The 25,771-nt window shown below is 49.7% G+C and overlaps 3 protein-coding genes across 10 annotated transcripts in view; 1 reads left to right on the top strand and 2 right to left on the bottom strand.

The window, feature by feature from the left end:
- SH3YL1 (SH3 and SYLF domain containing 1) overlaps positions 1–732 on the bottom strand; it is a 61,689-nt gene extending 60,957 nt beyond the window's left edge. For both annotated transcript variants that reach the window (XM_070795453.1, XM_070795454.1), the window contains exon 1: positions 416–732. In XM_070795453.1, the coding sequence (XP_070651554.1) occupies position 416 (1 nt within the window). In that variant the 5' untranslated portion in view covers positions 417–732. The remainder of the gene's footprint in view (positions 1–415) is intronic.
- A 311-nt stretch (positions 733–1,043) lies between these two features.
- On the top strand, positions 1,044–15,574 carry ACP1 (acid phosphatase 1). Of its 6 annotated transcripts, none has more exons than XM_070795458.1 (6): positions 1,152–1,278; positions 5,489–5,562; positions 5,811–5,924; positions 12,565–12,626; positions 14,398–14,503; positions 14,657–15,574. In XM_070795458.1, exons 1-6 carry the CDS (start codon positions 1,236–1,238, stop codon positions 14,732–14,734), a joined length of 477 nt encoding a protein of 158 aa, XP_070651559.1. In that variant the 5' UTR covers positions 1,152–1,235; the 3' UTR covers positions 14,735–15,574. The 6 variants fall into 6 exon arrangements, 4 of the variants coding, with proteins under 4 accessions (XP_070651557.1, XP_070651556.1, XP_070651559.1 ...); XM_070795457.1 differs by lacking the exon at positions 5,811–5,924 and adding an exon at positions 5,650–5,763; XR_011568253.1 differs by lacking the exons at positions 14,398–14,503; positions 14,657–15,574 and adding an exon at positions 6,413–6,537 and having other exon boundaries at positions 1,044–1,278; positions 5,650–5,924.
- A 1,468-nt stretch (positions 15,575–17,042) lies between these two features.
- ALKAL2 (ALK and LTK ligand 2) lies at positions 17,043–25,368 on the bottom strand. 2 transcript variants are annotated; one of them, XM_070795460.1, is made up of 6 exons: positions 24,980–25,368; positions 24,032–24,339; positions 22,637–22,690; positions 22,470–22,550; positions 19,931–19,996; positions 17,043–17,630 (listed from the first exon to the last, which is right to left on the bottom strand). In XM_070795460.1, the coding sequence occupies exons 2-5, from the start codon at positions 24,285–24,287 to the stop codon at positions 19,932–19,934; spliced, it is 456 nt and encodes a 151-aa protein (XP_070651561.1). In that variant the 5' UTR covers positions 24,288–24,339; positions 24,980–25,368; the 3' UTR covers positions 17,043–17,630; position 19,931. The 2 variants fall into 2 exon arrangements, with proteins under 2 accessions (XP_070651561.1, XP_070651562.1); XM_070795461.1 differs by lacking the exon at positions 24,980–25,368 and having other exon boundaries at positions 24,032–24,738.
- Positions 25,369–25,771: the final 403 nt, after the last annotated feature.

The following is a 25,771-nucleotide window of genomic DNA, read 5'->3' as shown; positions in this document are numbered from 1 at the left end:
CCGGACTCCTGCCAGAGTCAGAGGCCCACTCAACCCCGACGGCTCTTACAGAGGTCCAGAATGACCTGCACTTACACACAGGAAACGGAAAGGACAGCAACTAATACCTGGCTTTTCAAGCTTTAAATATTTACACATCGTATAAAATGAATGATAACCGTAAAAACTGGAAACAAGAGCGCGTCTGTTTATCGAATCGACGGGGGCTGAGTCCGCATCACAACCACGTTTGTGGAGAGTCCTTTTAACTTCTGACAGCTTGTGGGATGACAGCATTAAAAGACGCGCAACAGCAAACAATCCCAGAGACACAGCCTCTCCCTTTTCCCCCTTAGACTGACCCTCCCCAGCGAGACTCTCGAGGCCCGGGGGCAGCCCGAGGCCAGGAGAGGCCCGCGCCGACGCCCCTACTCACTCGCGACCCCGAGCCTGGCCCGCTCCGGCGCCCCGGCGCTGTGGACCGCGCCCGGGCAGAGGACGGGCGCTGCCGCGGCTCCGCCTCCGGGCGGGGGCCGCTGTGGGCGGCGCACACCTGGGCAGGTGAGGCCGCTGTGGGCGGCGCACACCTGGGGCAGGTGAGGGGCAGGTCCACACGCTCCCGCCGGGGGAGCACCGCTTCGTACGAGCTCGCAGTTAGGGGGCGCGCCCGCCCTCGGGCCCGGAACCAGCCCGTCGTCGACGAGCGCGCAGCCCACGGCCGTCGCGCGCGGCGCGGGCCGAGCGCGGCGATCCCACCGGGCGGGGGCGGGGCCCCAGGTCTCGGGAGGCGCGAGTGGACCCGCCCCCGAGGGCGGCCGTCACGTGCAGGTGGTGGCTCGCTGACGCGCGCTCACCTGAGCGCTCTGCAAGGACCCGAGGGCACCGAGCGGGCACCGAGCAGGCCCCGCCGCGCTGGCTTCGCCCTGCGGCTCCGCGAGCCCCTGCAGCCCGGGGCTACGCCCTCTCCGGCCCCGGCGGTCACTCGGCGGCCGGAACCCCGCTCTTCCCCGGCGCCCTCCCCGCTCAGGTGGCTCTCTGCGCCGCCCCGCCGTCCCCTCCCCCACGGCCTCCAGGTGGCTCGCGGCTCCGCCTCCAGCCGCGGCGCTGGGCCAGACTGCGCAAGCGCAAAACCTCCCGCTCGCCCCGGAGGTCGGCGCCGGACTACGCAGGCGCACGGGCGGGCCGCTCGCAGTGCGCATGCGCCGCGCCGGAAGCGTTCCGACGTTATTACTGGGCGCCTCTGCGCGAGCGGGAAGATGGCTGAGCAGGTGACCAAGTCGGTGCTGTTCGTGTGTCTGGGTGAGACGGCGCCGATCTAGCCCCGCTCTGAGCTTCCCGGAGGGCTGGGTAGGGCGTCATGCGTTCTGAGCTGCGCTGCGCCGCTGAACCAGGGAAAGTGCTAGGGAGGCGGCCAGAGAGGGGAGACCCGAGGGTGGTCGGTGCGCGGCGCCCCTCGTTTGCTCCCCGCGGCCGCCGGGCGGCTCTGTACGTGGGGTGCTCTTGACAAGCCTGGTTCTAAGTCCGGTGTCTGAGTCAGAACCTCTGTCGCCTGCCGACTCCTCTGTGCAGGTCTGGGTCTCTAGCTTTTGTTCAGTCTTCTCAAGCCCGGGTCCCCGCTCACCTGCAGCATCTGCACTCCAAGCCGGGGCTCTTGCCGTTCAGTTCAGTTCGGTTCACTTCAGTCGCTCAGTCGTGTCCGACTCTTTGCGACCCCATGTACTTGCCTATAATTCCTTCCCCTACAGGTAAACCCGAGGCCACTGAACTGATCTGACCTTTAAGGGTCTGCTGATAGCCGAGACCCATGATAGCCTGTTTACTTTGCTGGCCTGTTTACTTGCCTCAGGCTCCCAGATGGAGCGCACTTTAAAGGCAGATGGGGTGCGAAGGCTTAGGATTTCTTGTAAAATTCAAACCCGGGAGATGTGATTCTCTAGGTCGCTGTGTAACAGCCCGATGTGTCAGTATTTCTGTACGTGAAATGAAGGTATTTTTCTCCCTTTTAATGCTTCAGGTACTTTCCAGCTCGGAATTATTTCATTTTTAAGATTTCAGCAATCAGCTTTCGTTTCTTAAAATAGAGTTCAGTGTCCCTTTAGCTTTTGGGACTCGTCTTTTGATACCGCATCTCAGCACTTCCACTCCATCTCCTTAATTCCCAGAGAGAAAGACCTAAATGGCCAGTAGTCCATAAAAAGCTCTGGATGAGTCTGCACTTCCTGCAGAATAATAGCTTTTCCAGTCCTCTTCAGATGCGCTCTTAGGGAAGACCACGAGAGATCTGCTTGGCCTTTCCCGTTTCCCATTTCCCACCCACACACCCTCTGGCTGCCCGCTCCCTTGCTTTACAGCTGCTCAGCGTGCCTTCCACTGTGTACTTCTTTCTGGGAACTCACTTTGCATTTTTCCAGGAGACTCTTTCTAAAAGGTCAGACCCAAGCATTCCCTTCTTTACTTTTTCCAGATCCTCTTGGTACAGGTAATTGTTCCCATGACCCTTTATAGACATCTTTCCTCACACAAATTTTATTATAATTACTTGAAAGCCTGCTGCAATGACTGTGGCTTATTTTTCTTTCTGTTTACAGCTTTAAGACAAAATATGTTCACCAAGTATTTGTGGAATTGAATATCTATGAAGGAAAAACTGAAAGGCTTCCTTGTTGCACGTTGACAATGGGCGTCATTTGATTTTAAGCTCTACACTGAAGGTGACTGATGGACTCAGCAGCTTTGTTAAAGGGTCTATGTTGAGTAGCTAGTAGGGATCCGTTGCTGTGCTTATTTTACTTAGCAGTGTTGATTAGGCTGACGTAGTGCACTCTGCTGGCTGTTGATGGGAGATAGCTGCTTGTGTGTATTTTTCTTCCGTACACTTTCTTTTTCCAGCAACTGCCATGGTACCAGGCACTGTTCTGAGTGCTAGGGATACAGTGGTGAGGAAAACAGACAACAATCCCTGCCTCTCCAGAGTTCACATTGTGTCGTCAACAATCAAGTATTTGGCTACTCAGTCAGCTGGTGTTAACACTAAGGCAGGAAGGGCAGATGGGAGTGGAGTGCAGTTGTTAGAAGGGTTTTGTGGGGAGGCCTTACTGAGAAGGTGCAATTTGAAGAAAGACTTGGAAAAGGTAGGGAAGCAAGCATAGGGTATTTTGGAAAAGCATCCTGGACCTGGAGGAAAGCAGGTGAAAGATTCTGAAATGAGGGTTCTGGCCATGTTCACGACACAGCAGGGAAGCTGCAGCACTGGGCCCGGTGCCCTAGTTGCTTCTGGACAGACTTACCTCAGTTCCCGAGGACTTGGAGGTAATGTTGACTTGTTTTCTCAGCGCCCAGTGGATCCGAAACTTGTCCCATTCTTGGTGCACAAACAGTGAGTGTTCTGAGGCAGAAGTCAGCGAACCCTTTAAAGAGCCAGAGAACAAATACACTGAGCTCCGACGCTCACACCGGAAGTAGTGCGGGAGCAGCCCTAGCCAGTGCGTGGTCATGCTCAGTGTGATTGGTCGTGCCCACTGGAATTTGAATTCTGTATAATATTCTCATGTCACAACATACTGTACTTTTGAGTTTTTTCAATCGCTTAAAAATGTAAAAATTATTTTTAGCATTGAGAACTGTATACAAAGGTGGTGGGTCCTGACTCCTAGTTTTCAGACCCACTGTAGGTCCTGTGGAGAATCTGGTGAGGCTGTGTAAGGACTTGGATCACTGAGTGAGTTAAGCCTTTGGAGGATTTTGAGCAGAGGTGGGAAGTTCAGCTGTTGTGTTGAGATTGGACTGGAGAAGGGCGATGCCACAGGAGGGAGGCGCACCATTGCGAGAGCTTGTGTGTTGGACCAGAGCTTTGCTGTGGAGGGGGTGAGACGTGGGTTCTGACGGGATTTGAGGTCACTCTACCGTTTCACTTGGCAGCCTGTATGCAGGACAGTAACAGCAGTGCGTTTCCGAAAGGTGAAGGTTTTATTCCTTCAGAGCATTTGTGTGGACCTTTTTCAGATTGAAGTGCAGAAAAGTGTCACATGTTCACCGTCAGTAAGGGTGACAGCAGAAAAGAATGGAACTGCTTATTTTGGCGAGACCGAGCACTGGGTGCTTTTGTGCAGTGGACCGACTGGAGGGTGTGTGCTGCTCGTGTCCAGCCAGCGCCTCGGGAGATGAGAGCTCAGTGGCGCCGGGTGGCCTTTCCCGACAGTTAATCAGGGTTTATTGATAGATACTTTTCATCCTTTACAAACCAAGCCTAACTGTTCTTGTTTTCTTATAAGAAATGTTGTTGTCATCTTCTTTTCCTGTTCTCTTGTATCTACCAGCATTTATTTTCTTGTTTTAATTGAGTTTAATTATAGTTAATTAAGCTATAAATTAATTGTAGTTATTCCCGATAAGTCCTTGGCACTGGAGCTCAGGTGGCATCCTGGATTGACAGTACCCTGAGTATTGTCACACGTGGATGATGGGAAGGTGACCTGTCCCTGAAGACCGGAGTTGCCTGTTTAGAACTCTTCCAGAATCTCCGATGTGCCCTCTGAGTTCGGCTGGTTCTGTTCTGTGTCTTTTTGTAATAGTGAAACTATAACATTTTCCTGAATTCTACAATCCTTTTAGAGAAATACTGAACCTGTTGTTGTTCAGTCACTAAGTCGTGTCCAGCTCTTTGTGACCCCATGGACTGCAGCACGCCAGGCTTCCCTGTCCTTCACTATCTGCTGGAGTTTGCACAGATTCATATCCAATGAGTTGATGATGCCATCCAACCATCTCATTCTCTGTCACCCCCTTCACCCCCTGCCCTCAGTCTTTCCTAGCATCAGGATCTTTTCCAGTGAGTCAGCTCTTCACATCAGGTGCAGACCCCCAAAACTGTGGCCAGCTAGTTTGAACTGAGGGTGGTCCTGGGAATCCATGAACTTGCAGCTGATAAAAGTTCTGGGCAGACTGGACGGCTTGGAGGATGGTCCCTACCAAGCTGGCCGGCTCCTGGGTGCACGGCACTCAAGCAGGGGCTCTGCCCAGGTCCTTGAGTAGAAGTCTGTGTAGAACCACCGTTAGGCCTAAATGTATTTGCTTCTGTATTTTATGAAACAACATACTGCTTTATTGTGTGTAGTATACTTGAAAGTATATATTTTAAAAGTCTATTCTATATCATTTTAAAATAGACTGGTTGCAACCCCCTTCATTGATTTCATGGTTAGCTTCTAGGTTAGTGATAGCAAACTGAAGAATGAAGATTTTGGTCCTGACTTCTGATTTCTAATGTCCTTGTCATTTGTACTTTGTGTGTTTGGACAGTTGGTTTGAAGTCATGGAGTGGGGTTGGGTCAGCCGTCTTGCTGGGTCCTGCCACGTGCTGGTAGCACAGTCACCGCAGAGAAGAGCGTTGGCCTTGCCTCCTCGCTGCCCCAGCTGTGTGAAGTCTTGTGCGCTTGTGCTGTGCTGGGCTCGGCACCTGCACTTCCCTCAAACCAGCCGCTCACTCTCTGCTCCCCCACCTCTTTTTAAGGTAACATCTGTCGATCGCCCATCGCAGAAGCAGTTTTCAGGAAACTTGTAACTGATCAAAACATTTCAGATAATGTAAGTACTGTTCACTGTCTTAAAGAGGCCAACTTGATTGGCTTTGGGGCAGAAAATTGTGAAAAGAATTCTTTTTTTCTCCTGCAGTGGAGGATAGACAGTGCAGCGACATCCACGTATGAACTAGGAAACCCTCCTGATTGTCGGGGGCAGGCTTGCATGAGGAAGCATGGTATCCCCATGAGTCACGTTGCCCGGCAGGTACCGTACTTGACCTTGAAAGTGCACTTGTGTGTTTTATGTTGCAGTGGGTCATTGACAGTGGCGCTGTTTCTGACTGGAACGTGGGCCGGTCACCAGATCCAAGAGCTGTGAGCTGCCTAAGAAATCATGGCATTAACACAGCCCATAAAGCAAGACAGGTAGAAGAAACCTTGTTTAATTTCTCATACATTGATCCTATAACCTGAGAGTTGTGAAAGCTTAGTGAGACTTACCTGTAACGAATGTGTTTATGTAGGGTTGGCTGAAGCAGCCACAGTGCACCCGTTCTGGGTCCGCAGTTCTGAAAGGTTTGCCTGACCTTGGCACTGGCTTACTAGAGCACAAGGTCCAGAGCCCTGACCGAGCGCTGGGTGACCTGCGCTGTCGTCCCCATTTTGTTTCTGGTGCCCTTTTATGTTCTGGTCCAGGCGGCTAACTCTGCTTCCATTGCGAGGTTGCTGCTGTTGGCCTGACCCAAAGTTTGTCTGGGTTTTTCACAACATCTTACAGAACAGCTTGAATGAACTTTTTGGCCAACCCAACAGAATACAGTTCTGCTATTAATACAAAAACATTTCTAGCTGTGAAGTACCTTGGAAGTACAGGGTAATGCTGATATTTTTATGGATGCGTAGTCTGCACACAGCAGTTTTACTTCTGAGTTTGGCTTCTGGAGTGTGGCCCAGGAGAGCATTCTACATTGAGGCTGGTGCATCTCACCTGCTTTCCAGGGTGGAGTCCACCAGCTGCGTGTGGCTCTTCACCTTTGAGGTATGGCCAGTGTGATGGGAGCTGAATTTTAAATTAAAACACATTTCAATAGCCACTTGGTCTGGTGGGTGCCTGTAGGGTTCCAGACTCACATGGGCCTGTGGGGTGGGGGAGAGAGGTGTCCATGGTGGCATGCCCGGCAAGACATCGGGCCCACGGGCAGCCAGCCCTGTCCCTCCTTGTGCAGAAGCTGCGGTGGGTGCTGGCACCGGGAACTTCTGTAGCCATGGGACCAGCTTCTGCAGAAACAGGCTTCGTTCTGATGCTGTGTTGTTCTGCAGGAATTGTTACTTTTATAGGTACGATTATATTGTGGAGATTCAATTGGATGTTTTAAAAAACCTGTCTAAAACCTTCAAACTTCATTTTGTATCATCCCAACAAAATGTACAGCTCTGTGGACTGGGATTCCAGCTGAACCACGCACAGCCCAAGAAGGGCTGTGGCTTGGTGTCAGAGCATGAGAGCCCACGCCTGGAGAAGAGCTTTTGAGGCCTTCAAAACGAGAAGCCAAATATTTTCAAATCGCTTGTCAGATACCTTGCATGTTTGTAAGTGTGGCTGGCAGCGTGGGAACTGTAACTGAGCACGAGTGCTTAAAGCAGAACTTGCTGTAAAACTAGATGAAGATCCCTTAGTCATTGTTACACTGAATCTTGTCTCGACTTAAAACTGCAGATTGCTTTGCCATGCATCATATTTTAAATTATTAATGTCTTAATTTTTACCAATTATGGGAGGAAGTAGTTGATAAACACATTTTGCAGATCAAGAAACACTTCCAGAGAGAAAATAAATGACTTATTAAAGGTTACCCAGCTGCCAAGTAGTAGAACTTGGATTTAATTACAGGTTTATTTGGTGGAATGTGAGCCAGAAAATTCACAAAACAAAATTGCTATAGAAATACTTCTAACACATTTATGTCTCAGGAATTAGTAATATACAGATTATTTTTGTCTTAGATTAATTTATTCTGAGATATTTGTGAACTAATTTTCTGGCTATGTCAGTTGACTGTGTGTGTTAACAATTTACTATTTAACTATTTTAAAAACCCTTTCTTAAGTGGAATTTCACTGGACAGAGATTAAACATTTTTTATATCATTTCTGCACTCTAATCTCTTCAAGGTTTTGGATTCCTTGCCAATTTCTACTTTCTGTTTTTTAAATATTTTGAGTAGTCCTTGAGAATTATGAGCAATCATATTTTCATGTTTTCTATTTTTAAGGTCAGATTATTTTTCATACACTAAGTTTATAATAAAAATGTACACAAATGAAGTATTTTAAATACACATGCCTTAAAAAAACAAAGCTAGGAAGTTATTGCTTATGAAATTATTACCCGTTTTTGAAGTAGTATCTCCACATAAACTACTTTTTCCTTTTCCTTGTTGCTTTTAAGAAAATTCTCAACGATGATTTTTTTTTTTTTTAATTTCAAAGTCCTAGTAAGATATGTCAGTATCACATCAGATCTTTGTTATTTTTTAGCATTTTCTAATGTTTACAGGTTTCCTCTTCCTGTCACAACTTGTATGAGAACTGTAATACTTCTACTAAACCTGAGTTTAACAGACAAAATACATTTAGGGTGCTTTTTTCTCTGTCACATGTAAATCAGTTCCCTAGTTATGTGAACTCACATCCGGTTAGTTCTGTGGGGTTGTTTCCTTACCATACACTCTTTCCTTTTCAGTCAACTTTGTTTGACACGTACACAGATGTCTGGGTGCTCAGTGCGTCTTGCATCATCCCAGCTCCCCTCTACTGCAGAGGGCCCCACTCAGAATGCCTTCTAACCTCCTGCCTGTATGGCAGTGGGATCCTCTAGTGCATATCTTTCTGTCAGCATTTTCCTTTGTGAGATTCTCCATATTGCTCCTAGCAAAGCTTCAGTCATCTTCATTTGTGGATTCGGTGTCATTCCACAGTTAGTGACAGTCTGTTTATCAGTACCTCTGGGTGGAGCAGCCTCGTAACACAGGTGGCCTAACATTCTCTTCACTTAGAAAACTTTCGCCAAACAGCGACAGCGTTTCTGCTCTAACCGCTTGGGAGGGTCCATCTGCTCCACCCTGATTCTGTTGTTTCCTACCCTTGCTGTCGTTTTCTTCTGCTGTCTTTAGCTTTTCTTTGGTGTGTAGTTTCCGATAATTTTATGTGGTCAGCTTCACTTCCTGAATTGTGTCTTGATGGTTTTTATCAGTTTTTTATCAGAAAATTCTGGGCTGTTATCTGTGTATATTTTTCTTCCCCTCATTCTTCTGAAATTCAACCTAAATGTGTTTTAAACATAAATTTCTTACAACTTTTCTACTTTTTCCATCCTTTTCACTTCAGTTTTTAGTCTGAGATTTTCTACTGACGTGTTGTGTGATGTACTAATCTTTCTGTGTTTTCAAACTGTTACAAGCCTTTATTGAATATTTGATGTCTGTTGTTTTATTTAATAAATTTTATTTTATTGCATTTAAAAATTGATTCCAGCTCTCGGGTAAAATTATGCATCTTGCCCTGTATTTTTTTGAACAGTTCTGATTATAGCTGTTTATTTGGTTGGCCAAAAAGCTTGACAAACCTAGACAGCGTATTAAAAAGCAGACATTACTTTGCCGACAGAGGTCCATATAGTCAAAGCCGTGGTTTTTCCAGTGGTCATGTATGTGTGTGGGACCATAAAGAAGCTGAGTGCCAAAGTATTGATGCTTTCAACCTGTGACGCTGGAAAAGACTTGAGAGTCCCTTGGACTGGAAGGAGATCAAACCAGTTACTCCTAAAGGAAATCAACCCTGAATACTCATTGGAAGGACTGATGCTGAAACTCCAATACTTCGGCCACCTGATGCCAAGAGTCAATTCATTGGAACAGAGCCTGATGCTGGGAAAGATTAGGGTGAGAGGAGAAGGGGTGACAGAGGACAAGATGGTTGGCTGGCGTCGCTGACTGGACGGACCTGAGTTTGAGCAAGCTCTCGGAGATAGTGAAGGACAGGGAAGCCTGGTGTGCTGCAGTCCATGGGGTCGCAAAGAATCGGACACAATTGAGCAACTGAACAACGACGACAAGAGTTTGTTTGGAAGAAGTTTGTTTGGAATTTTCTGTAACATTCTGGAAAAACCCAAATGAGGTTTTTGGCCAACCCAATAAAATAAGGTTTGGTGACTGACACCTGGGTCTTCTGTGAGTCTGCTCTCCTGCTTTGTTTATTGCTTCTGTGCTGATTTGGATTAAATGCTGAGCATGATGTGTGAGCCGTGTGGACGCTCTGGGTTCAGGTCCTTTGCTGTTGGGGCTTCACTTTGGTGGGGAGGGTCTGGTTCAGAGCTGACTGGGAGCTCATCCTGCTTCACGGGGCTCTGGCCGTCCTGGCCAGCTCCTCTCGGGGGAACTCAGGACCCCACCTGATCGGGTGGCCTGCTTCTGTCTGGAGGCCGAGTTCTGTTTCTCCCTCCCTGGGCCTGCTGCCGCCGGCCCCCTGTCCTCTTGGCTTCTTGAGCTGAGTCTGTTAGGAGCTTATCGGGTGCTCTGAGAGAGACCTTGTGGGGACCAGGCTTCCCTCTCTGGGATCTCCCTCCTCCTCTGGCCGTCTTGCCATCCTTACCTCCAGCTTCTCCAGCTGGTGAGGTTGCTGGCTGTCCTTTGGTGCTTCTGCCCAGGCTTCTCGTGGCCCCGGGAGGCCGTGTGGTTCTACTCTCTTGATGCCGAGCACCCACTTTCCCCCCCATTGCGATGATCACAGTGTCCTCAGATACTGCTGGTAGCCCCTCCTGTGAGTCTAAAGCATGATCCCCACAGTGGGGTCCAGGGACCCTCGGTCCTGAGGTCAAAATGTATGAGTGAGGGAGGGATCCATTCAAAGGGTCAGACTAACCAGTGAACATGGGCAGAGTAGGAGAAGCTTGCTGATGTGGTTTCATAATCCACGTTGCAGGTAACCTGTGAGAAACCACCGCTGAATGAGTTTTGGTGTTAGATCAAAGAATATCCACAGTCATACAATGGGTGTAAAAAGCCTTCTTTTAAACTATGTACTTGTATGAGGCTGAGTTTGCGTATTTCAGCCAATCAGATGCTGACGCACACAGGATACCCACCTGTCTTGAATATGTGGATATTAAAGAAATTTGCAGAAATGTGAAACAGTGCCACTCTCCTCCTCCCTGTGTCTCAGTGTGGAAAATATAGCTGTTTTTCATTTACAAAAATGTTATAATAACAAGTAATGAATTTTTATTATTTTAAGCAAACAGTTTATAACAGTTTTACTTTTAATAACTTTGGTAAATATTTTAAGAGTTAAAACGTTCTGCAGCCAAGAAGTTTAAGATCTCTCTTCCGACCTCAAGCCTAGGCGCAGGGTCAGCAAGTGCTCTGGGGGTGGGAGCAGGCTGCCGGCTGCCTCTGGCAGGTCAGCCTCTCAAGTAGCCAGGCTTGTCTACAGCGGCAGAGAGTCCCCAGGTTTGCACGCTTGGCTCTGCGCACGCACTTGGGATTTTTCAGCCTGGCCATCATGGGAGCGTGTTAATGATTGTGCAGAAGTGTTCAGTTTTGATGGGCGTTTTCTAGTTTTTTCCTAGCAATAGGGTTGTTTTGTCACAGCTATTTGATTTATAGCTGCAAGCGAAAATCCTTTACCATGCATTCTTTAATTGTCAATTCTTTGACAGTTATTTTAACATCTTAACATCATGTAGCTACATGTAGCTGTCAGTTACTAAATTTTAGGATCTGCAGTCACAGTCTTTGCAAAATTAAAAACAATGTTTAATCCCAGGACATTTTCAGACAGCTAACTTGGGGAAATAACTTGTAATATTTGTTCTAAAACATTTTGAAATAATCTAGTACCTTGGGAATGTGAACAAAATTTGATTCCAGTATTTTATTAATATAGTATACTGAAAACTAATGCAAATGCATACTGAGAGCCAAAATTTATTATTTTTAACAGAAAATGAGTATATTTATTGTTCTGTTGCAACACCGACTATAGTCGAGTATCACTTCTCTTAACCAGATTATCAGAATCTTCCTTGTGGTTATCACTGTACCACTGTATTTCAGAGGACTTTCTTTAGTGATGAAGATGATTATTGAAATAACATTCCTAGAAATTATTTCCACCTTTGATTTGGGGCATGTTTTCCTCCCTCCCTCCCTCCCTGCCGTTTTTTTAGTTGGCATATAGCTAACTTACAGTGCTGTGTTAGTTTCAGGAGTACAGCAGAGTGATTCTATTATATATATTCTTTTTCAGATTCTTTCCCTTATAGGTTATCAAAATTGAATATAGTTGCTCCTTTTTATTGTCATTATAACAGTAAAAAATCAGAAAATAATTTTTCGTTTATATTTTAGCAGGCTTGTGTTTACAAATGTCAAAAAATGCCAAGTTTAGGTTAGAATTAGTAAAAATATAGAGCGGCACTCTCTTCTGTGTCATGTCCAAATTATACACATTCAGTAAGGAGAAGGAAGATCCAGGGAGTGTCACTCATGCGTTTCTGTCTTAGATCCCTGAGCCCCACTTACATGTCAGCTTCCTCTCCCCTCTGCTCTGCTTTATTTTTCCATGAGACAGTCACTCCTGGGAGCTGCGCACCCTGCATGGGGGAAGCCCCACAAGGCCAGTGTCTGCCCTGCAGTGGGCACCCGTCACTGGGGCTCAGAATGAGTGCCTGGAGAGTGAAGAACAGGACTCAGATATGGAATGTATAAAAAGTTAGCTGTATTTCACTTTGTTTCTAAGAAGTCTAAGATGAAGTATAAGCTTTGCATGCACATACTATAAAATACTATCTTATGATTACCCCAGGAAACTTTATAAAACTTCTTTGTAATACAATTTTAGGAAATTATTAATAGGTTAACTCTGTTTTAACTTTAAAGTGCCCTAAATGATTTAACTTAATTAGTAGCAGATTCCAGTATAGCTTTTTTTATTTTTAAGTTGTTTTGCGTCCTCTAGGCTTGATTGGTCTGAATGTAAACAGTTTTGATTTCTCATTTGCTTTTAGGTTACCAAAGAAGACTTTGTCACTTTTGATTATATACTATGTATGGATGAGAGCAATCTGAGGTAATCACATTTTTAAGGGTATTTCTCTTCAACTCATTTCAGTAATAGGCCAGGCAGTTTGTTGTCCAAATGATTTTTTATTACCTTAAACTTTTAATAAATAGTGGTGGTCATAGTATGCAGAATATTTAGAAGAGTGAGAAATCCAGAGTCATTTAGAATTGAGCCTCACAGGTGTGTTTGCATTGAGGCACACCTTCTGACAAGGAAAGGTCTGGTGTGTAAGGTGACTCTGTTTTGCAGAAGAGAGCCTTTGTTATTGCTGTGATGACTCGCGGGGTGCTTTACTGTGTCTCATCTAACTCCCCTTTAGTGCTGCCCCACCCCCACCCCGAAGGAAAGGCTGGCCAAAAAAGTCTTCTTACTCCATTTAAATTGTTGATTCCCTTAATCAGTTTAAAAACAAAAGCTGTCAGATTAAGGTATTAGACAAAAGTGGCTCTGCGCACCAGAGCACTAGCCCAGAAGTCTGCACGCTGGCCCCATCTCGTCACTGGGAACTGGAGGCACAGAGGGGTTCGTCACGTGCCCGGGTTCACAGTTCCGGGGTGGACGTGGTGGGCTTCAGGCCTCGGCTCTGCATGGCCTGAGTCACACCCCCACCTCACGTGGGTTTGACCCTCGCGACCTAAATCTGGGTGACAAGGAACCTGGTGGCATTTCTTCAGCGGTGTGTGCCTAGCACTGGTCACCTGGGCCTCTCGTGAAGTCTAGGGTGGGCCACGTGTGTGGAAATTAAACCCAACAAACAATATGATATGACGTGCCGAGGGTGCAAAGATGAGTGAATATGGTGCATCTGGCAGTTCAGAGGACTGTGTGGCCCTGTGCCCGCTGCGAGACAGGCGCCGAGCTGCTTGTCACAGTCTGCCCGCACCAAGGGGACAGAGACCAGCCCTCCCCGTGAGCACCGGACCACCCTGACTGCTTCCCTGCTAACCCGTAAATGTGCATGCATTTAATTAAGAGAAACTTTCCTTGAGTCGCTGTTGTGGGGTGGTCAGGCACAGATGCACCAAGCTTACTAGGTTTTCGTTAAGTTCATTAAAATGCGTAAATTTTCTATTTTTGTTTTTCACTTGTTTGGCCTCATTTTTCTCGCTGAATAGCTTATCAGTATTATCTCTAGCAGTATCTTGCTAGAGAACTCTGTGTGCATATTTATTAGAGAAGTTTCAGAGGTGGTTGGCATTTGGTGGTGCAGCCCTTGCCACCCCAGTCCTCCCCACCCTTCTTGTTTCAGCCTCCTGGCTTCTCGGGGAGGCTCTGCTCTGAGGGCTGCAGGTTTCCTGTGAGACGCTGGCCTCCCCTGTGGAGGTTGCTAATCAGGCCCCACAAAGCTCAGTGAGAAGGCTGAGCTGGAAGCAGACGGAGTGGCTGTAGGGTCCGCTCAGGACACCCCCCCAGGGAGCCTGCCACCCTCTGGGACCTGTCTTTGTGGCTTTTTGAGTTCCGTCCTGTCTTCTTGCTCAGTTGCTGACCCTGGGTCTTTCTGAACATGTGCTTCAGAGGAGAGGGCTAATTATTGTCCAACCTGAGGGAGCACATCCTGTGTAAACGTGCTGCCGTCGGAGCCCCCTTGCCTGGGAGGGAGAGCCCGCGGGGGCAGCCACACGGAGGCTGTGCCCAACTGCCGAGTGTTTGGTTTCCTTTTTAAATCAGGTCACTTTTGCTGGATTTTGATACGGATACTTCATAAAACCCTAGCAGATGTCCCAGTTTAACTGGAAGCCATAGATCAGAAAACTAAGTTCATGTTTCAATTTTACAGAGATTTGAATAGAAAAAGTAATCAAGTTAAAAACTGCAGAGCGAAAATCGAACTGCTCGGGAGCTATGATCCACAAAAACAACTTATCATTGAAGATCCCTATTATGTAAGTGTGGTCTCACTTCCATCCTGATGCTCACAGACAAGGGCGACGTACAGAGAGCCCGCGTGAGTGCCTGCCATCGGGGGTCAGAGGCAGGCTCCCTGAAGGCGAATTCCTGAGTGGTTTTGTTACTCTCCCTTCTCCCTGTCCTTCCAGGGCAACGACGCCGACTTTGAGACCGTCTACCAGCAGTGCGTGCGGTGCTGCAGGGCCTTCCTGGAGAAGGTGCGCTGACCGGCCGTCCCGCTGTGGCCCAGGCTCGTCCCCCCAGGCCGTGTGTCCAGTGTCAACAGTGTCACCGTTCCGAGCCAAGGCCGCAGCCCTCTCTTCAGTTGACTCACTGTTTCCTACCTGAAAAAATAATTGTAGATGGAAATCAGTCTTTGTGTTTGGCGAAAGAGTAAATAAAAAATCTTTATGTGGGGTAAGAGTTCCTTAGACTAGCTAAACCTCCCACTATGCCCCAGTTACAAAAAGAGTGGAACCGTCGAAATAGTGGAGCAGCACAGTAGACCATCGTGAAGGGAAGTGAGACGCCCCCGGCCCCCCGCTGTGGACGGGCCCTGCCGCACCGCCTCTCCACTGGCCGGCGCCCAGCGGCGGTGAGCTGCCAGGCGCGCGCACTCAGGACAGGAAGGAGCGAGGGTCGTGGGACTCCTCCTCAGCACCTTCACTCCTTCTTAGTTTGTGTCTGTGTGGTTCGTTACATAAGGAAGTCACCTTATGTGTTCCCTTTGGAACCCCTTTGCCTCTGGAAATGTAGTTATGTCCCGGAGAAGGACGTGTGTGCTGGTTTGTATTATGGTCAGCTGGGGACTGTCTGCTTCTACATGCGTACAATTGCCTGAATGTCAATTACAGATCACCTTGTGTGGGAAAAGTATTAAGTTGGAAAAAGTCCTTTTATGTTGGAATGCTTAAATATCAATATATTAAGTATTGTTTTGTCAGTGCCTGGTTATAGGGAAATATACATAATTTGTGCACACTTTGAAATAACTAATCTAAAATTCATATGAATATATGTCAGAAAAAATTGTTCTCAAATAAACTGGGGAAATTACAAAAATACAACTGAGGTGCAAGTCTGGTGTCTGCCTGCTTTTTTACCGAGAGGTGAGGAAGAGTCAGAACGCCTGGGCTCCCCTGTCCCTGTGTTTGGGGTGTGGTGTGCCTGTCTGCTCAAGGTCGGGCAGAAGCCTGAGGAGCAGGCCTGCTGAGCAAGCATGTTGCTTCCGCTTGACTCATCTGTTCATGGGAGAAGCTGGTGGCCCTCAGCCATAGCTGCCTGGGACCGCAAGAGAGACTCTGCATGGAGGGCTCGATGAGGGACAGCGGTTCTCCGAGTCTTCACCCCTGTCCATAGCTGGTGACCTGAAGCCCTGGGAGGACTGAGTCTCAGGTCAGTCTGAGTGACGGTCACTCAGCAGCAGAGAGAGCGCAGAGGCATGGTATCCAGTCCTCAGTCTCGTGAGGGTCTCAGGTGGGGGCATTTAGTCCTTGGGCCTGAGGGGCGAATAAGGCTGTCGTCACCCCAGGCCGTCAGGGGTAGCAGAGGTGAAACGCTGGGGAGGTTTGGCCAGAAGACTGTGCTACGTGAGACTCATCCTGAAGACTTGAGAGTCAGGTGGACTGAGGGTTTGATAATGGTAGCTCTAAAAAGTAAAGAATCAAGGGGAAAAGTTTAACTGCAGCTAGAAAACAGGGAAGAAAAGTACTTCAGAAGCTATACCCCAGAGTCTTGACCATTTAGTAACTGCTTAATAATCTCAGGGCCAGAGAATTTTTTACTGTTCTGTTCTTTCATGTTCATAGTTTACTTTCCCTTAATGTTTATGTCTTCCATGCGGATTATCACACAAATCCTAGGATTCTAGTTGACTTTGTCCCTAGGCTATATCCGGGGCGTCCCTGGTGGCTCAGCGGTACAGAACCCACCTGCAATGCCAGAGCCTCAGGAGCCACAAATTAGATCCCTGGGGCAGGAAGATCCCCTGGAGGAGGGCATGGCAACCCACTCCAGTATTCTTGCCTGGAGAAGCCCGTGGCAGAGGAGCCTGGCGGGCTACAGTCCGTGCGGTTGCAAAGAGACAGGACTGAAGCAACAGCACACTACATGTTAAGCTGTATTCAGACCAGGGATCCTCTGCACAGAAAATGTCACTGCTGAATTCACTTGTTTTTAAAAAAATTAGATCCAGTCAGATTTGTTCAAAATATATCTACCTATAAAATCTGGAGCTTCTTGGAAGTTTTAAGGTCCCTCTTGGTTTCATGTTTCCATTACAAAGTCACATAGGAAATAGAGGCACCCTCATTTGAACTATTCACTACTAAAGCACGTGTCTTATGGAGTATGTCACCAATATAATACCACTCTCTAGAAAATGCTGATTGTCCCTTACAAGAATGTGTAGCTTTCTCGTTTTATTTATGCCTTTTATATTCTGTGACTTCTGCCAGTATTTCAGTGTCATAAAGATTTGTAAATCACAAATTCCCCAGATAAACTTGTTCAGAAGTAAAGAGTCACTCTGAAGCCTTCACTGTACCAAACTCTTCATTTATTACTGGTGTTTTATTTACAGTATTTACATATTGCACAGGATCTGGACACCACTTTACACTTATTTTACAAAAGGACAAATGAAATCAGCCTGAGCATGTACACAGATGTCTCCACACTGAAGTTCTTTTTTTTTTTTCATGCAGTTCCAAATAATATTCTGGGAATTTAATTGTAAAAATAATAAAATACTAATACCATATGCTATATGAAAATATATTTTTAGATTCTGCTGACTCTGCTTATGTTTCTAAAGAAATATCTGTGATGTCACCTAATCAGGAAAAAGATCTCTCTCTGCCATTTCACAGGATGACACATCAAAGGCAGTCCTGTTGTCTAAAATACTGAGTGGCAAGCATTACTGTCAGGCACACAAATTTACTGAATATGTGTCCACACATGGTGTCAACCACATACGAAACTCAAGGTAAAGGAATTATGGAAGTCTGTCTGCAAAAATAAATCTCTGTTCACGGGGTGTGTTCAGAAGGCAGTGGGTTCTGTCCTGTTGGTCTCCAAGGCACTTCTCATGGGTCCTGGGCTGCTGCACAGCTCTGCTCACTGCAAAACAGACAGGCTTGGTTTTCTAGAATGACTCACACTGGAAGACCTATATGTTAAATTACGTGTAACATAATCAACCTGCGATGCAGGAGACCCAGGTTCAATTCCTGGGTCAGGAAGATCCCCTGGAGAAGGAAATGACAACCCACTGCAGAATTCTTGCCTGGGAAATCCTGTGGACAGAGGAGCCTGGCGGGCTACCGCCCATGGGGTCGCAAAGAGTCGGACACGACTGAGTGACTGACACTGATGTGTGTCCAGACCTGAGGAGTTTTCAGTCTGCATGTGTCTCCCTGTGTTCCTGTGCGTCTTTTACTGTGAGAAATAACTCAGTTCTGCTGTCACCATGGGCCTGCTGTGCTGAAGGAGTGAAATCGTCTCAGATGAAGAGAATGCCTGCTGGGCTGAAGACTAGAGCTCGGTGTTGCCGCGTCTGCTGTGAGTTCTCGGCAGTGCAGTCTGACTGACTGCGGTGATCCTGGGCTGCATTTTGTAGAATGAGGTGGATGCTTGCTACTTGTTTCCTCTGAAAATATTCCAGGTCTGAGGCTGTGAAATTACCTGAGGGGAAGCCCAGGACAAGGAGAGTGTGTGGGGAGGCTGTCTTGCCATGTGGGAGAGGGGCTGGAAAGCTAGACTCCTCTGGCTGGAGGAGATCAGGTCATGAGGTGCAGAAAGAAGGAGAGGGCTCTGCTCTGAGATCACGGAGTGGAGGGGTTCCACGCTCAGGATCCCCTGAAGCCTGACTTCCTTCAGACCAGCCTTTAAGAGGCTGAGGTCATGGTCTGGCGTGGGAAGAAGCATCTCCCTCTGCAGGTGCGTCCTGATGTCTTCGTGGGTTAGGACCACAGAAGAGACGCTTGGGCACAGCTTATGGCTCGTGAGCAAAGTCGGATGTTGATGCAGGATGTGGGCTCTACCCTCCAGGGGGTCAGGGAGACCCTTGACTCTGCACTGTCACCAACCAGTTAAGCGTTTGCAATTGTGGCTTAAAGCTTCTGGAATTGGAAGAAATTAATCTTTTAAAGCAGTATAAAGCTACTTTAGCATAAGAATCTATATTGTAAATGACACCTTGGCCAAAACAAACACGGTTACTGACAGTGGTGACACGCCTGCTGTGCTGGGAAAGCCCTTCCTGACACGGAGCGGGGCGGGGCCACGCTTGGGAGCAGCTCCATAGCCGCCAGGGCTCCTGGAAGCCACTACTCCCGCCTTCGCACTCGGGCGAGCTGTCTTTGCGGGAGAGCAGTTAGGGGATGCAGGGGTCAGCTCACAGGCAGGAAGGCAGGGAGCCTGCGGCCTGACCGGGTCTCCCCACTTGTGAGTAAATGGCAGTTGTTTCCAAGGATGTGCCTGGTTCATCTTTGGGACAGTGATGCTTTAACTATAAAGAAATACTTAATAAAAGCATTCTCATCTCTCCTGGCAGGTTCTTTGGGAGACTTATAATAATCCATTCATTGCTTTAAAAATAAGTGTTCTGTTTGCCACGTGGGCAGTGGAGGAGAGACTGGGCAGCATTCAGATGAAACACGAAGGAGGAGGGATTTCTCAGCTTTCACTTTAAAAACTGTGCTTTCACTCCCCGCAGATAGGAAGTGTTGTAAGTTCCATGAGCCTGTGGAGGGTGTGGGGTCACAGCCTCCAGTAACCGCATGCTTCCCTGAACCCCTGTTTGCTGGACAGACTCTGCTAGGGAGAAGCAGTGCTGTGGATGGAGCTCAGGGCAGCACCCACGGCGGCTGCCCTGGACACCCGCACAGACCTTGGTCAGCGTGGCCTTCGCCACAAAAAGCACCTCTCCTCGACTCACGGGAGACGAGGGGGCAGCCATCAGATGCAGATAGACCTGTTCTCAGCTGTTCTTACAGCTTCATCAGTGCCCTGACATCCTGATAGACATCCGCCTCAAACAGTATGTCTCTAGAATCTGCATGGATACGGTTAGTCATATCCTCATCTATGAACGTCTGAACGAGAGCCTGTAGGTGGGTGAGCAGGACTTCACGCATGCACCAAGCGCGTGCTGAAGTCAGTAGCCAGTGGGCTGTGTGCAGATTACCGTGCACTCGGCCAGCACGTCCTCCTGGGACTGGGCCCCAGAGGCTGCCTGCGCGGCTGTGTGTTTTACTGCTGGCCAGTATTTAGAGACATTTGGAGTATTCTGTCAGCCTGACCCACAATAACTCTACTTTCACTGAGAATGACTGTCTCTAAACCCCCGTGAATTTTTCAAGTCCCAGACACACCCCATCTTTGGTGTGCAGGGCATGGTGACAGGGCCGCCAACTTACCTTATCCCTCCATGCACATCGGGCTGACTGCCAGCCGAGTTAGAAGCCGGGCACACCTCTTGTAGTCTGCAAGTGGGAATAGATCACAGACCCTCGTGAGATACCTCAGCAGCTTAGATGAACAGCATTCACTTTAAAAACCATAGCAGCTGCTAAAGCCATTCATTCCTTTATACACTCTAAATTCCCTGGAAGCAGCACACAGACTGTCGTCTGCAATCATGGCTTGAAGCTGCTGACTTAATAATTCATGGCACCTCAGGACCGCCAGTGTCACGTGACAGAAGCTAGGTGATGTGACCGGGAGGCTGTTGGGGGTGGGGACGCAGACGTCCACACGCCTGCTCTGCCCGTCTGCTCCGCACAGTGGTTGATGGGCTCATCAAAATGGCTTTCGTTTGCTTGCTGGCAGACAGTCTTCCATGCCCTGTATTATTTAATAACTTTTAGGTCACGTGCAGGCTGGGTCCCCTCTTGAGTTGATCATAACATAAAGCCTTCCGCACAAAAATTCTAAAGACAGGGGGTCAGCAGCCAAGTACCAGAGTGAAAACACCTGGCTGGACAATGGAGGGAAGCAAGAGCTGGTTTCTGGGTGCGGCCTGGCCCTCCTAGCGAGCGCATGTGGTTGCCTGCTCCATTCGTCTCGCAGATGCTGCCTCAGAGGACAGGCAGCTCAGCAGTCACAGCCATACAGGGATTCCTCAAGACAGAGTTTACTTCTCAAGAGTCACAAAATCCTACTTAAAGATGGAAGAGTTCATACTCTTGGCCAAATTCCGAGTGAATGAATAAATTAACAGCAATAAATATGCACCGCATGGTAGACAAGCAGCTAATTCTTCAAAAATCACACCTGATAAATATTTAGAGGACATAATTTAGACTCAAAGGATGATCTGACAGCTGGAAGCAGGGTCATTGGGACTCCTGGCTTTTTGGCTCTTCACCAGATGCACCACATTTTTTAGGATGCGGTTTTCCTAAACAGACCATATGTGATACAGTGGATTGTATGAGCTCAAAGAAGATACTGGCATTTGACACACGCCCTAAGATCCTGAGGTCAACCATCTCCCTGCTGGACAACATGTCTCCACTCTGATGTCCACCTGGGGGGTCCCCTTAAGGTGCAGACTGCTCAGCGGGTGTGATGGACTCAAAAGTCCTGCTCTTCAAAGGAGCTCACCCCAAGACCACGCCTTGAGTGAGAAGGTCCATTGTTCCTTCTGTCTGACCTGCCAGGATGCTGGAACTCTTGTATTCAGCCTCGAGCTGCACAAACGTGCCCAGATTTGGCCCCGCAGCTCATTATGAGCTGAGAGGGTGGGAGCCGTGTGGCCAGCCGCGCGTCCAGGGCACTGACCTGTCTCCAGGTGCAGCCGTCATGCGTCCTGGTCCTGCCACCTCCCCTTCTGGATGGCCAGGAGAATCGCTGCCTCGCTACTCAGTTACATCAGCAGAGGAGGCAGCAAGTGTGTGTGTGTGTGGGGGGGGGGGGTCCCGGGGAGGGTCTGTGGATGAGCGTGTGGCGTCTGCGATCAGGCACACGCAGCCCAAAGACAGCGCTTGTGCCTCTGTCCCTGTGACGGCGCTGACCGAGGCCACCGCCCCTCCCTCCAGGAGGAGCTCCCTGCCTTCCTGCTGTGTCTGGGGGTGGGAGAGCTCCACAAAGTGGCTCTGCTGCCTACGCAGAGCAGTTTCCCCTTCATGGAAAGGGGCTTACTGTTTTGAGCAGGACAGGCAGGTCTGGACAGTCTAAGGACAGCCTAAGGACAGTCCTGAAAACTGCTTCTAAGAGGCTTGACTTATTTGCACAGCTGTCCTCCTGTGAGCCTTAAAGGGAAGGGAAGTTGTGGTCCCTACCACACACAAAAGTTGATTGACGGCTCTAGCACATGTTACTCCAGCTACTCAGCTACTTGTCATCATTGCATGTTTTGTGAAGAGCAAAAGGAGCCACTTTTGGGGGAAATGAAATCCATTTTGTTGTAGATAACCCAGAAAGTTACAGCTGAGAGCCACATGAAGAGGGGCACCTGCATTTCTGAATGAATGATGAAACCAAGCAGAAGAGCAAAGTTTTGAAATAGCAGTAAAATTCTTGGGTGATGAGGTTATAATTACTGGTAGAAACAAAAAGTCTCTGGCCAGGGTGGTGGGAATGGTCCAGATCCATCCTTCGATACTTTATACCCTACAGTAGTCACTTTAGCGACTCATTTTAAGCGTCTGCTCCACTGTCAGAGTCGAGTGGATACAAGGACAGGCATGAGGCCAGAATTCGAGAAATGCACGGAGGAGTCCAGCCCATTCCAAGAGTTGATTAATTCCAGCAAATGTAAACTGTGTTCTGTTTGGCACTAGCTGCTGCATGTCGTTATCTTCCTCAATGGTCTGCTCAGCCCAGCCCCTGACTGCAGAGTCAACAGGGAGTAAATATTAGCAAGTCTGGGTGACACAAGGCAGGCGCTGTTCACCCAGGTGGAGGCCCATACTCACGTCTACTCTACGCAGCGATTCAGACGTGGTCACTTACATGCGGGGATGGTGCAGTCTCGGGTGTTGTGGTAAAGTCTGTGGAAGTGTTTGCTGCACTTTGGGCTGAAATACAGAGGGCCTGGAGCGTGCAAGGAGAAACAGATAGTGAGAGCTCCTGGGAGGCCAGTATCTGGGGAGAGGCGAAGGAACGAGGGGCAAGCTTACCTGTAAGATGTTTTAGAAACTTGTCTTTCATCCTTAGATCTCGAGGGACAATTTCTGTTTAAGGGAAAAGAAGTAAATTATTAACTTGACCAAAAGAAGCATTTTCTCATGTGATCTGAAGTGGGTGTTTTAAAATTACTGGATATTCGGCTATAAACAGCAATCATAGCAGCCCCTTGATTGCCATACACGGCGATATGAGGACGGGTGAGTGGGCACATTGTCCTCAAATCAGGTTCACAACACTCCAAGATCTGCTACTAACACCGATCTCCACCATCAGGAGAGAGGCAGGGACCATGAAGTGTGTGTGTGTGTGTGTGTGTGACAGTTATCTTCCAGTGAATAAATCACTCTAGACACTTTGATCTTGAAGACCTAGAAAATCAAATTCAACCGTCTCTCAAAGTTCTAAGAGGAAAACCTGATATCATCCTTCAAACAAACAAAAAAATCTGCCATAGGCGTATTCTTCTAGGTATTCACTTAGAAAAAGGGTGAGGGTCTGTCAATACCACCTGTTGTGAAGGTTGGTATGAATGCATGCAAACAGACGTAACCGGGCAGATGAGCTAAAGTACAGTTCCCAGGGAAAGCTGTGTCTGCACAGTCCCAGCTGGTGTTGGTGACTAGCCTGGCTGACATCCTTTCTGCTTTCAGCTTTGCTTTTGCTCTTTTTAACAGTCATCTGGATTCACTTTTCCTCACCTGATCTGCACTAGTAATGTGATGGCATGTGGTCACACTACCACCAATTCTCATTCAAAGAGGGAAAATTTCCGTAAGAATCTTGCTTGCAAGGTTTAGACATCTCCTAAATGTCAGTCTTCGTTTACAACTAAGTTTAGTCCGTCTATATAAAATTGACCTTATCATATTTGACCTGATTGTGTCATGAAAGCATTAAAAGCTTGCATGCTTTCCTTGGAAATTTCCCAGAGGGCAGCCACTCTGGGAAGGCTCTGCCGTGGGGATGGGGGTGGGGGGTTCTGAAACATTTCTGTCTCAGTTGAAACTGCTTTGCTGAAAATATTTCCATTTCCAAAATAACAGATGACAGTTCCATGCTGAAATTACCGACCCGGGTAACAACTCACACGTCTTAGATGTGGATGAGGGGTAGTTATGTTATCTGCCAGGCATCATTCATGGAATTCCTATCTCCTTTTTTAAATAAAAATATTTCCCAGCTTTAAAAAAAAAAAAAAAAACAGTAGAAATGCATTTATATTTTAAAACTACGTATGCGTTCTCAGAGTTCTATCTCCAAGCAAGTCCTGGTTCTTCTAGCGTCCCCTGATACCAGACAGGCAGACCCGGGGGCTCGGCCAGCCCCACAAGCTGGAGGCCTTTGCAGGCGGCGCTCGCCTCCACAGCGGGCGGGCGGGGACTCACCCACTCTCTGCTCCTCTGGGTAAGCGTAGTCCGCGACCTCCCTGCGGTCCAGGGTGTAGTCCTGCCGGCCCGAGAGCTGCAGCCTCTTGGACTCCCCCGAGTGGTACTTCCTGAGCTCCTGGACGATCTCCACGATGAGCCGCAGCAGCGTCTGTCGGTCCGCGGCCTCCCGGGGCTCCGCGCCGCCCCTGCCGGGCCCCGCCGCCCCCAGCACAAGCAGCAGCCCCAGCAGGAGGGGGCGCCCGGGTCCGTGCATTCTGCGCTCGGCCGGGCCGGGTGGGGTCGGTGCGCTCCCGGAGCTCGGCTCGCTGGAGGGACAGGGTGCGCGGAGACCTGGAGAGCCGGTCGGTAGGGAGGGCGGCGAGGCCACTCCCCTCGGACCGCGCGCCCCGGCCCCCGCGCCCCGGAGTCGCCAAGCCGGTGGAGGGGCGCCCCGCGCCGTCCGGACCGGGAAGGCCGCCGCGGGGCCGGGGCGGGAGGCTGGGCGGGGTCCCCACGCGGACGCCCCCTCCCCGAGGCCCCTCGCGGCGACGTGGAGAGCGCGCCTTGGGTGCCGCGCGCCCTCCGCGCAGGGCGGCACGCGCCTCGGCCCCGCCGCGGCCCCGAACTTTCCTGGAGATGGCACATTGGCCGGAGCCCCGCAGCGCGGCGCAGCGCCGCAACTTTCTTTCCCCCACGGGCGCCGAGCGGGGGCAGCGGGGGCTCGGGGGCTCGGGCCCAGGCGTCTGCCTCAGGGAACCGCCGCGCACCCCGGCAAGCCGGGGGTGTGGGCGCCCCGCCCGGCGGCCGGGCTCAAGTTTCCAGCAGCGCCTTTGTGTGGCGGTCGCCCCTCTTCCCGGTGTCCCCGATCTCCGCCGAAAAGCCCCGGCGACGAGACCCTCTCCCCAGACGCCCGCTGGGCCCGGTTCTGGAAAACCCCTGGCCCCGGGGAGGGAGCCCGGCTCGTACCTGCCCGGCGCCAGCCGCGGAGCCACCTGCGCGCAGGAACCCGGCCGGGTCGCCCGTCCCCGCGCCCCGCAGCCGTGCGCGTCCTCCGGCGTCCGTCCCCGCGCCCCGGAGCTGGCGCCCGGCTCCCTACTCCATGCCCGGCGGCGCCCGGCCGCGGGGCGCACTGGACGCGCGGGGAAGGGACGCGGCGCCTCGGAGCTGCGGGCGCGGAACTCGCAGTGGCTTGGCGTGCGGGCTGGCGGAGTCCGGCCTCGGACCTCTGGGCGCCTCTTATCCCCGCGGCTGCCGACGTCAGGCGGGTCCCCGAGGGCCCGGCTCCGGTCTTTAATTAGAAGCCGCCGGAGTGTTCGTATCCCCGCGCGGATCTTCGTCAGACACCCCCTTCACCACCCCCATCTCTTCCCCGTCTCCCCACCCCGTCTGCCCCCCCATCGCCCCTCCGCGTCTCCCCCTCCTTCTCCCCGTCTCCCCGCCCCGTCTCCCCACACTCCCCGTCTCCTCCCCTCCACTCCCTCCCCGACCCCCTCCTACACCCCCTCTCCCCACGCACCCGATCCCCCTTTCTCCCGTCTCCTCCATTTCCCTCCCCCACTGCCCACCCTGCACCCCCACCCCGGCGGCCCCCCTCTCCCATCTCCCTCCCCTCCTTGTCCCTCCCCTTCACCTCCCCCCACCCCTTCTCTCCTCCAGTCTATTTCCCTCCGTTCCTGTCACTTATGACAGGATGAGAAGAAACGCCTTTACCAGGAACTCGGATCTGTTTTTGTCTAAATGTAGATCTCGGGCTATTAA

Source organism: Bos indicus, chromosome 8 (assembly GCF_029378745.1).
Source record: "Bos indicus isolate NIAB-ARS_2022 breed Sahiwal x Tharparkar chromosome 8, NIAB-ARS_B.indTharparkar_mat_pri_1.0, whole genome shotgun sequence".
In the NCBI taxonomy this organism is placed as follows: Eukaryota; Metazoa; Chordata; class Mammalia; order Artiodactyla; family Bovidae; genus Bos; species Bos indicus.
The sequence above is the reverse complement of the archived record's forward strand: the minus strand, read 5'-3'. Positions and strand labels throughout refer to the sequence as shown.